This window comes from Lucilia sericata, unplaced genomic scaffold (genome assembly GCF_015586225.1).
Source record: "Lucilia sericata isolate MDLA Ls3-8-SP2 unplaced genomic scaffold, ASM1558622v1 Contig000138F_arrow, whole genome shotgun sequence".
NCBI classification, from domain to species: domain Eukaryota; kingdom Metazoa; phylum Arthropoda; class Insecta; order Diptera; family Calliphoridae; genus Lucilia; species Lucilia sericata.
Genome location: NW_023994170.1, coordinates 97,841 through 110,190, shown reverse-complemented (window position 1 = coordinate 110,190; position 12,350 = coordinate 97,841). Strand labels below are relative to the sequence as shown.

The following is a 12,350-nucleotide window of genomic DNA, read 5'->3' as shown; positions in this document are numbered from 1 at the left end:
GAGTACAGCGATGAAATTCCACACAAATACATATGTTTTATACAAGTCAAAATCTCTAATATTTTATGAGTATCCATAATTGACCCCACCCCGAATATAAGATCCTCTTCAGAAAATGTCTTTAACGGTCAGAAACTTCACTTTCAGAAACTGACTTTGATGCTCCTTATTGGCTTAAAAACTAGTACAATGATGAATATCGACATAAACGTGTTTTATACTAACCGAAATCTGCCTAACAAATTGTATGAGAATCGTTCCATAACTGACCCTAGCTCCATATAAAGCCCCCTTCTGAAAACGACTAACTCTCATCACTGGCTTAAAAATACGAGTATAGCGTTGAAATTCGACCAAAATCTATGCACAAAACTTCAAAAGGATCGGTCCATAATTGACTCCCATAAAAGTATCCCTTCAGGAAACCGATACAAGCACTATATGTTTTAAACGAACTGAAAACTGTGTCCTAAATTTTATAGGGATCGGTTCATATCCGCTATATCCGATTTTTTGTCGCTTACGTCCTTTTTACCGTTAAAAATGTTTATGATATGTGTAAGGAATGTTGAGTAGGTTACGTCTAAATTCTATTCTGATTACGTTCTAAAAAATTATTTTTGGTATTTTTATTTTGTATATATCTGAAATTTAAAAGTGTAATCAATATTTTTGGTCCTTATAAGATTTTGAGAGTATCTAGCGATGTCCGTATGTCAGTCTGTTTGTTGAAAACCGGATAGTTTCCGAACGATAGGAGCTAGGGTGGTTTTAAAAAGGGCCAACATTGGTTCATGATTTCACAAGTGCCCTCTGGAATACAGTTAAACAGAATTCAATTCCGATCTAAAGAGGAATTATTGCCTTATTTTTGCTTCTTCAGAATAAGAAAACGAAAAATTCTTTCGGAATGAACCACTTTCAGTGTTTAAAGTGGAATTGAAATTTGTAGGCAATTCAATGTTTTTTCTTAAAGTTTCAATAAAAAGAACCTTTATTAAACTACCATTTTGATAAGCTAAACTGAATCAATTTTAAATAAAATCAATCATAGCGCTAACATTTGATGTAGGCAAGTTAAATAGGAACCTAAATACCTCCAGGTATTTTGTTTTTGGATTAATTCATATTTGATCCTACCCCTCATATAAAAAATCAGTTTAAAGTCAGTAAATCTTTAAAAAATTGAGAAAGTATGATAAAAATCTTAAAAGTGGTTAGTTTTCGAAATTAATCACTCGTTTTAATTCTATAGATATCCGCCCACAAATGATCCAATCCCTCGTTTAAGGCCCTATTCTGAAAATCAAAGGAAGTTTTAATAATTGCTCATATACCGGAATTCAAAAATAAATACACATATACATATAACTTAAACGTACTTCAGTAATACAATTATTTAGTTGTAAATAAATTTTTTGCACCATCATCGCCTTACCATGGCCAATCACCACTTACATACATACATACATATTTATAACTATATCGTTTTTATATTTTCTTCTTTTTGTGCACAAAATGTATTTTACAGGCAACATCACAACTATCAACAAGTGTTGCAAATGGTGGCATTGGATCCAATCATCCTGCCTCGTTGGGAGGTGTTGTAGGTGGCCCTCCGTCTACGGCTGGCAATGTAGCTGCTGGTAGCGGCGTTCTTGTTGGCGGCATTCACACACAACAGGAAAATTTCGATGGATGGGAATTCCCAAGACATCGATTAAAGTTTTTCAATATATTGGGTGAAGGTGCATTCGGCCAAGTGTGGCGTTGTGAAGCAACTGACATTGACGGTAAGTACAAACAAAAAAATTAAGTTTGAAACAAAATGGAATTTTGTACATTATGGATTGTCGTAAAACTAAATTTTTTGGAGATTTGATGGAGGAATAATATGGAAAAAATAGTCTGGTGTTAAAAATCGGAAATTAACACATTTTTTGGTGGCGGTAGGTTGTGTTTTTTTTAATTAAAAAAGCTTTTTAAAAAATTAATTGCAACGAAAATTGACTGAAATGAGCGGGAAATATTACGTTGTTTCGATTTTCTTCAAATTTGGAGCATGAATAGATGTTTGTCTGAAGCGTCAATAGGCTATATTATTTTTGGAAAATCTGACCAGAAGGTGGGGAAAAGGGAGAAAAACTGGAGAAAATTTTTATTTTTGTCTTATATACAGATTATTGTTTGTTTAAGAGCGAAAATTTATTATTTATGTAGCTCTTTAAAGTTTTGGAAATACTTATTAGAAAAGTATCGTTTCCAAAGTTAACCCTTAGGGGGTAAAAAGGGTAAAAAAATAGTGCGTATGTTCAAAATGTTCTATATACTATTATTTAAATATGACTTAATATTTCAATGTAACTTTGAACAACAAATATCATATTTTGGGTAATTGAAAATAAACGGGTAAAAGTTTAGTTGTTTGGTACTATTTTGGTACCTTTTGTGAACGTTGTAAAAACTCAATGCAATTTGATTTATAGCTTTAGCAAATCACAAGAAATAAAATTGGGAAGTAGTTTTTTTATTAAGACATATTTTTAAAGGTAATAACGGGGTTGATGGGACATTTTTATTTGTATGGAAATGTATTGCAGTTTCTTATACTCATCGCCGGGCATGAAAATCTAGTTTAGTTCATAATTTTTTGAAGCGACGTGTCTATTTTGGAAGGAAGTCTCTTATTATGGGATTTTGGAGGCTAACTACGGAAATATGCTTAAAGAACTAAATTAAATTAAAACTCATAGACTAATAACCATTAGCGATGAAATTTAACACACATTTTTTATTATATTTTTTGTATCCAATGCTATATATACATTTCGTTGAGAGCCTTTTAATAATATTTTTAATAAAATACAATGTGGAGAAATGCGAATACATGTTTCACATTTTTAATTTCACTTTTCATTCAACATTATTTATATGAAAGATGAATTTTTGCACCTATCACCAAAATGATGATATCATTTATCAAATTTGAAAAAAAAAAATAAAAAAATACTCTTTTTTCCAATTAAGGAAGTAATCAGAAAAATTAATATCAATAATTGAGACAACATTTAAAATTGATGAATTCATTAATTGTATAAATTAAATATTTAATCAAAATAAAATCTAATTTTTATTAATTTATTAATCAACTGAATTAAACTGTTTAATAGAATATTGATTAAAAATCAATTAAGGTAATGATTAAAACAATCAAATTATTAATTGATTACTCACAATGTTAAAGGAATAACAATGCGTTGAGCGTTTACAAAAAATATAACTTTAATATCACATTTGAACATATAAAGTGTTTTATAAATTGTTAAGAAACTTCAATATTATATTTCTAAAATCTTATTGACCATTTACCATATTTTTACAATTATAAAAAAAAACTCAAATAGAAAAGTTGGCCAAAAATATTTTTCAATCGATTAACAAATTAATTGAATCAATTAAAAATTTAATAAAATTTGTAAACATAGTTTTTAAACTAAAGAAAGAGGAAAATTTGTTAACTGAATATAAACTACCGATAATTTTTTTTGTGTACTTATTTAGCTGATTATTAATAAATTTATATAGTATCTCTCATATTATTTCTTCAACACAAACAATTTAATTTTCTTAAATTTTTATGTTTCGTAACATTGTCTACTTTATACTTACTGTTGGTTGCAAAAACAATAATTAAATTAATAATGTTTATAAAAAAGAAATTATGATATTCTCTTTGCTTCACAGCATGCAAATTTCATGAATGACCCAATATTACATAATGGTTACACAAAAGGACTACAAAGTCCTGCACACAGACTGTCATAAATAAATGTATGCTTTTGGTACAAAAATAAAAACTATATGTAAAACAACATACGAATTGCAAAAGGATTTGCATTTTAAAAAAAGGTTGAAAATTTCACATGTTTACTTTTAAAGGACTTGGTAAATTTAAATATTAATATAAAAATCACCATTAGCAACTCAAACAAGAACAAAGCTATGTTTGGATAAAAATGAAAGGTCTTATGTGAAGAGTTAATATTTTAGTTTGCAATTTTTAGTTAGTTAGTTACTGATGAATAATAGGGTGGTATGTTTATTTTATTTCTTCCTTATTTTTTAATTTTTATAGAATTATATACAAATTCGATTAATTTTTTAATTGATTCAATTATTTTTTAATTGACTAACAAATCTTTCTGGCATTCTTTTCCATTTTAGATTTTTATATTTTGAATCATTTTTGGTGGAATTGATGGTCGCTTTGGGGTAAATTCAAATCATATTTTTATTTTTTGTTGAGTCATTACTTGAACAATTCTTAAGTATTACAAACGAAAACGATAACACTAGAAAAAAAAAATTGATCTTCCAACTGTGTTAAACGTATCAAATTTTAAACAATTATATTTCGACATTCGAAATGACTCATTTATGATTGATGTATGTTATGTTGATGTTGTTATTATTTTTAAATTAATCTCCTTTTAATCAATTTAGGGTCATCAAAACTCTTGAGATAAAAACCAACATAAATTATTTGATTTCATAAATGAATGGCCCTAATCAATTTTTTAGATTTCAATCTATATTTGATCAAAGTCTTCACAGAAGATATTGTGAAGGTGCTTTGACAAACCTACCAAAAATCCTTCCTACCAAACGAGAAAATTCCTACCAAAGAAAAGCCCAAAATGACAACGCTAGATCAAGAACCCAAACTCCAAATAAACGGATATTTACATATTTTTAACGTAATAAATTTTGACGATTTATTGACGGTTTTTTTAAATTTTTGTTACGATTTTGATTTATTTCATAATGTTGACCATTTGTCATAAAAAAGCCTAACAACACTGCATGGCACTCTCCGATATCTATGAAATTCGGTACATATATTCTTCGTATAAATACGAAATATAAAGTTGTCCAAAATTTTAAATTTCGTTAGGGTTTAATTTTTATCGAGGTCCAAAGTCCATACTTTTTAAGATTTTTTCAACAAGCATTAAATTTGATATGGTGTATTTTCTAAACTATCTAGCCGATTTTAATCGTTTTATAACTATAAGATATTTTTTGTGAAGGAACGTTTTGGTAGTTTTTTGTCGGAACATTGGTAAGAAAAATAAATTGTGAGTGGCAACGCTGGCTGTGTGTTTCATTGCCTTGTGTATATTGTTTTTGTTTCTTGGTGCATTCAATTTCGTATGTTTGGATGGCTGTGTGTTTCATTGCATTGTGTATATTGTTTTTGTTTTCTTGGTGTATTGAATTTCGTATGTTTGGATATCTGTTGGTTTCATTGCGTTGTGTATTTTGTTTTTGTTTTTTTCTGTATTTCGTTTCGTATGTTTGGATGTCTGTTGGTTTTACTGCCTTGTGTATTTTGTTTTTTGTGTGTTTATATCGTTTAGCGTTGTTGTTGTTCACTATGTTTTGCTATTGCTATAATAATGATATAGTGGGGAAAATGAATTTTTAAATACACTATGGTGAAGGGTATATAAGATTCGGCACAGCCGAATATAGCACTCTTACTTGTTTTTTTTTAAGTTTTTCGGAAGTGAAATTGTAGTATTATTGAATACAACTAATTTGACTTATATAATATTAACATTAATTAGAATAATAGACACATTTAACACAAAAGCCCAAATATAACATTTTTTATCTCATAAAAATGTAAAAACAAAAAATATATCTTCAACATTGAAAAAATAGAATTATTTTCGGTTCTTCGGAAGTCTTTAAACATCACTTCCTCAAAAGGTAAAAAATTCAATTAGTGCTACTTTTGAAGTGGTGATAAATGTTTTTTTGTAGTGTGGGTGTAGCATATTGCGCGATACAAACATCAGCGCAAACCGAATATACTCTCCCGACTCTTTTCTACAGAAGGATTTAAAATATTTTAAATTACACATAAATTGCACGTGAAACCAATTACACATGGGCTACACATGGAAATAAAAATTACACACAATATGTGTAATTACACATGAAGTGGCAACACTGGAAACAATGCAGACCGCATGTATGTAGTAGTCATTGAAAAGTTGTTGAGTAATTACAAGTCATTACAATGTTTTTGCTGGGACGTTATTTTGTCGCATACCGAGTTACTGCAATAAGCCATTTAATTGTTTTCTTCTTGTTGTATTTTTATACCCTACAACACTTTAGTAGGGAGGGTATATTGGATTTGTGCTGATGTTTGTAACATGCAAAAATATTCGTCCTAGACCTTAAAGTATACCAAACGGCATAGAATCGTTTTCTGAGTCGATTAAGCTATGTCCGTCCGTCCGTCTGGCTGGCTGTCCATGTAAACCCTGTGCGCAAGGTACAGGTAGCAATTTTCAAGATAATTCGATGAAATTTGGCACGCACGTTTTACTTGACCCAAGGACGAAGCCTATTGAAAATGGTTAAAATCGGTCCATTATTTCACCTAGCCCCCATAGAACATAACCCTCCGAAAAGGGCTTCTGAGCTCATAATTATGTTAAATATGCAGATATATCGATAAAATACGGCACAACTAAATATATTCACAAAATTTTATCGGGCTTGGTCCATATTTGCACCTAGCCCCCATATAAAGCCTCTTTCAGAATATTAGTTTTTCGTCCATAAATTGCTTAAATGTATCGGAACAAGGGAATATTGAAGATAAATGCTTTATTATGAAAAATAAATCACATTTAATATTCATAACTGGTGTAGGGTATCATATCACGCCCGACTATACTTTCTTACTTGCTGTATTTACATAGTTTTATACTCAAGAATCAAGTTTTGCTATGTAATGACAATATTTCCTATTTTTCCCCGATTTTGATGATTTTTAAACCAAACTCCAAGATTTGAAATCCGATGTATTTTAACAGACAAGCGGATATCACTCGACAATCGACTTCGCTATCTAAAATTGGAAATAGTCGAATAATCGATGACCCTATTACACATATGAATTGCTACATGTTCGTTCTTAAACGTGAAATCATGTATTGTTTTTATAATTTTCTCATCGAAATTGAGCCAGATTATGAACATACATATGCGTTTATGTTAAAGTTTTGAGTAAAAATTATGTCCTTGTCTCAACGTTCTGTTCAAGGAAACTGCATAACATTCATTGATATCTATTGTGCACATTAGACCGACTCACAAAAATGGTGCTTGAGTTACCCCCGTCAAAATATTGATTGTTATGTAATATGATGTTACCCAAAATATTTTGGGTTTAGTGTTGTCCGTTCATGAGCTGGACAGTTTTCAAGAAAATATTCAATGGGGGACACGATTTTTCATGTTCAATTCAAAATTTTACCCAGCTTCAAAAAATCTTTGTTTTGTTTTAAGATGGTTCCCAAAATATTTTTAGTCTATCGATGTCCGTTCATGAGCTGGACCAGTTACAAAAAAGTCTCTTTTTAGTAATTTTTTTAAATTTTACAGTTTTTTCTTTAAAAAAATATACAAATTTGTTATCATTTGAAAGGTTTTTTAAAGCCGCGTATAGTGGTGTGCAAATTTTGCATAAATTTTATTTATATTAATGAAAAACCTAACAATTTTTGATTTTTTGGAATATGACAATTATGAGCATACGGTTTTTTATGATTAATACATCATTTGACACGGCTTTGAAACTCCTTTCAAACGATACCCCATATTGAATATATTGTTTCAAACCAAAACTAAAATTTACAAAAAATAATTCAAAAATACCTTTTTTAAATTTGGTCCAGCTCATGAACGGCCATCGCTAGACTTGAAATATTTTGGGAATCATCATAAAACAAAACAAGGTAAATTTTGAGAGGGGTAACAAAAACACGTTTTTGCTTTCCTTACAGCGTGAGTCGGTCTAATGTACATACATATCGTCACCTAAAACGCAAATTGAAAATTTCGTTTCTATCTTAGTGAAACTTATAACTTGTTATGATAGCTGACAATGGTGTTATAAAAATGTATAGTCCAATTTATACCTTTAATATGTTAATGTTTTTGTAGATAGGGCCTTTTGTTTTTTGTCAATAAAATCGCAAATTTTGGTCGGAGGAGTCTCATTTGTGTGAACATTTGTTTTGATGCAATACATTAGAATCAACAATAAAATCGATTTTGAATTTTTGGTTAGTTAGCGCCGTTTGCGTTTCAGGTGACGATATGTATTTATTTGTATGTATGTATTTTGTCTCCATCCTCTTGCCTACAATGTAAATTTTTTACAGAAATATGATGCAGTGAAATCTACAAGGAAATAAACCAAAATAAAAAATAAAGAATTGTATTGGCCCTGTCCCTGTTTACCAAGGGCACTCATACACAAATACATACATATGTTCATATGTACCCTGCCAGCAACTCAACTAACTTTAAATGCATTAAAAGCCGACTTTTTCATCAACTAGTTATGGTTGATTCTTGGATTATTTTTAATGGAGCCAACTGACTATTTTAACATGGCGATGTCCTACGCAATAGTCAATTGTCCGACTCTGCATGACTTTTCAACTAGCTTAAAGTTAGTTACTAAAAAATTAGCTTAAAGGTAACTCTTTATTAACTAACTTTAAGTTATTTGCAGAAAAGTCAAGTAATAGTTTTTTTTGTATTCCCTACTGTATTAATTAATTACATTTTAATTAAATATATTTAAAATTTAACTACTAGTTATCTAAATTACATTTCGCTTTAATACAAGTTATGATATTAGTTCGTTAAAATTAATAGACATCAGTTTTCTGCAGGGGAACTAATAATAACACCGGTATCCATAAAATTATGAATGATTTGTTCATTATTTCCATGATTCCCATTTATCCAAATCTAAAATAAATTTTTAAATTTTATGTGTAATGTTAACTGTAATGTATTATATTTACAGTATTAATTAGCAGAATTTAGGGACCGAGTTTTGAAATATTTAACCTTTTATAATTAATTTTTCCAATTTACTGACTCTAATTTCACAACGTATACAAGAAAATGACAAAAATGTAAAACAAAATTCCAAATAATAAAGAAACATAAGAAAACATGTCGAAACAAAATGCTCTCCAGATAATTTTGGGGTACTCCCGCATTATATGATAGTTAGCTTGTAGCTAGTCTTTAAAAGTCGGTTGTTTATACAAAATCATAATAATAGAGAAACAAGAGAAAACATGTTGAAATACAATTAATTCTCTCCAGATAATTTTGGGGCACTTCTGCATTACATTATAGTTAGCTTGTAGTTAGTATTAAAAAGTCGGTTCTTTACGTTGCCAAATACAAAATTTCGGGACAGCTCTGCATTACATTGTAGTTAGCTTATAGTCAGTCTGTAAAAGTAAACTAGAAGTGAATTTTTCTCGTAGTCGACTACAAAATTGCTGGCAGGGTATGTACATTTGTAGCCTGCCAGCAACTCAACTAACTTGAAATGCATTAAAAGCCAACTTCTTCATCAACTAGTTATGATTGATACTTCGATTATTTTTAACGGAGCCAACTGACTATTTCAACATGGCAATGTCCGAGGCTGTAATCAATTGTCCGACTCTGCATGACTTTTCAACTAACTTAAAGTCAGTTACTTAAAAGTTATATTAAAGTTAACTCTTTATTAATTAACTTAAGGTTAGTTGCAGGAAAGTCAACTAATAGTTTTTTATTATCTACTGCATCTTTGAAGTTTTAACTTTGAATAATTATAAATTTGGAAATTTACAACCGATTTTTAAATTTGACATTTTGTTTAAAAGATGTTTTTATATCTTTTATGTTAAAAAAAAATTAAAAGTATTTTTATACAAAAATAAATTGGTACACACAGAAAACAGTTCGTTCGGAAATCGGTTGGTTATATAAATATTCCATAACGAAAACTGTAATTTGATTATTAATCCAAAAAATCTATAAATTCAACTGATTTTCAATCACATAAATTACAAAACCATTGTTTTAATCGATTTAAGGTTACAGCCATTTTATATTTGGTTAGGTAAACCGATGAGTACCTTTGTGAGAACTAATATATTTATTTGGATAACACAACTAAATTATATAAAATGTTGTTGCCCTCAATTACAAATATTGGTCTGTAGTCGTAAAATTATTTATACTAACATATTTTATGCCAAAAGTATCTATTTAGTTTCTGTAACTGAATATTTTATTACAAAATATGAATAGATTCTATCAAAATATAAGTAAATTCGGTATACTCAATCGAATGAAATAAAAAATGGTTATTGTTTTTCTGACGTTTATAAAATAAATTAAAATTACTTAAACGAAAAATAGAAAACACAAAAAATTACATGTGAGTTGGAACTATATAAACGTCCACGGATTTACGATAAAACGGGTAGGTGCAACTAGATATCTGCCTATACATTTGTATATACACATGATCATCAAAAGTATGTGCATAAATATGTATGTATGTACTCACTTACATAAAGATGTATGTATGTATATTTCGCAAATTTTCTCTTTTTCCAAACTGTTTGCTAAGGATGTTTTTCATTTATTTACATGTTTTTAATCGATCGAGCTCAACTTGATGAACAAGTTAGCAGACAAGATACCCACAAATATCAAGATTCCATCAATTGCAAGACTCAAAGAAAAAACACAATGTGCAGTTGGAAGATCCCTAATAAATTCATTATATTCATTAGTGCGTAATGGCCTCAAAAAGCCAAGAATACTGAGGGTTCCGGTTCCGGTAAAGCCAAATATTTATCATAAAGTTTTTTTTAATAAATTGCAATTTAATTCTTTAAATAAAAAAGATTGAAAAATATCAAATTTGTTTTGAATATAATTCACAATAGAATTTTTTTCTTTTAGTTTATTCCGTCATTAAAATTGAATAATTTTCCTATGCGGTTGTAAGAACTAAAAATTTTCAGTAAATACAACCGAATTATAAGATAGTTGCTGTAACCTCCTAAATTCGATTGGAAACAAATTCGGTTGTCACAACGAATCTGTTTTCTCTGTGTATTAAAAAAAATTAAAGAACGTGCTATTAGAAAACTTACCATATCTCATTCAGTTTTTCATAGAATTATTAAAAATTACAAGTTTTGGAAACCTTCCTTATGGGATTCTTTACAAAAGTATTAATTCTGCCTCATAGTCAAAGTGGAGCATGATAAAAATTAAAATTTTCTTAAAAATGTGTGTGTTTTTTTACTGAAAAACAAATTTCAGATTTGAAGATCGGTTGAAAACTACCTAACATATGATTTTTCGAAGTTAATACTTCAAAAATGATGCTTTTTGCTATTAAAATGTAAGTTAACGAGCTGATAGGAGAAAACTAAAAATAAATTTGTACTCTATGAAACTTAACAAAATGGAATTGGTATATGAGATACCCTGGATTTAGCTTTTCTTCACTTTTATATCACAGTGTAATTAATCATTTATTTATTATTTCCACTGATCCAAATTTCCAAATCTAAAAATGTTATGTGTAATGTTAACTATTAATATAATAATATATTTACAGTATTAATCAGCAAAAGTTATTTGTAGTTAGCTTATAGTCAGTCTGCAAGAGCTAACAAATAAAACTCATAATAATAGAGAAACAAAAGAAAACTTGTCGAAATAAAATGATCTCTCTAGAGAATTTTGAGTAGCTTCAGCACTACAAGTAGTTAGTCTTTAAAAGTCGGTTATTAACTTTGCCAAATACAAAATTTTAGGACAGTTCTACATTAAATTAAATTGCTGGCAGGGTATTTTGAATATTTACAACTTAAGGTCGCACAAGGAAAGAACAAAATGAACAAAAATTTTAAAGTTGTTTCTTTAAATAAATTATTACCGAATTAACTTTTGGTTTTAAGTCCATATAAAAAGTAAGTATGTACCAAAGAATGAAAGAAAATATTTAATGACTACTTTTTTCTTTCTGTCTTATTTTTTCGAATCTGCACAGATTTTATAACAATGTTCAAACAATATTTTATAATGCTTTGCAAATAATGCCAGGGAAGAATTTAATTTATTTCTAAAAATTTCATTCTTATTATTGAATATACATAGATACATGCATACATACATGCATACATGCATGCATGCATGCATACATACATACATACATACATACATACATACATACATACATACATACATACATATATACATACATACATACATACATACATACATACATACATACATACATACATACATACATACATACATACATACATACATACATACATACATACATACATACATACATACATACATACATACATACATACATACATACATACATACATACATACATACATACATACATACATACATACATACATACA

At 28.8% G+C, this 12,350-nt stretch overlaps 2 protein-coding genes across 9 annotated transcripts in view; one reads left to right on the top strand and one right to left on the bottom strand.

The window, feature by feature from the left end:
* Positions 1-12,350, bottom strand: part of LOC119601033 — a 309,656-nt gene that overhangs the window by 227,360 nt on the left and 69,946 nt on the right. The window lies entirely within an intron of this gene.
* LOC119601034 (tyrosine kinase receptor Cad96Ca) overlaps positions 1-12,350 on the top strand; it is a 124,558-nt gene that overhangs the window by 72,265 nt on the left and 39,943 nt on the right. For all 3 annotated transcript variants that reach the window (XM_037951715.1, XM_037951716.1, XM_037951717.1), the window contains one exon: positions 1,532-1,793. In XM_037951715.1, the coding sequence (XP_037807643.1) occupies positions 1,532-1,793 (262 nt within the window). The remainder of the gene's footprint in view (positions 1-1,531; positions 1,794-12,350) is intronic.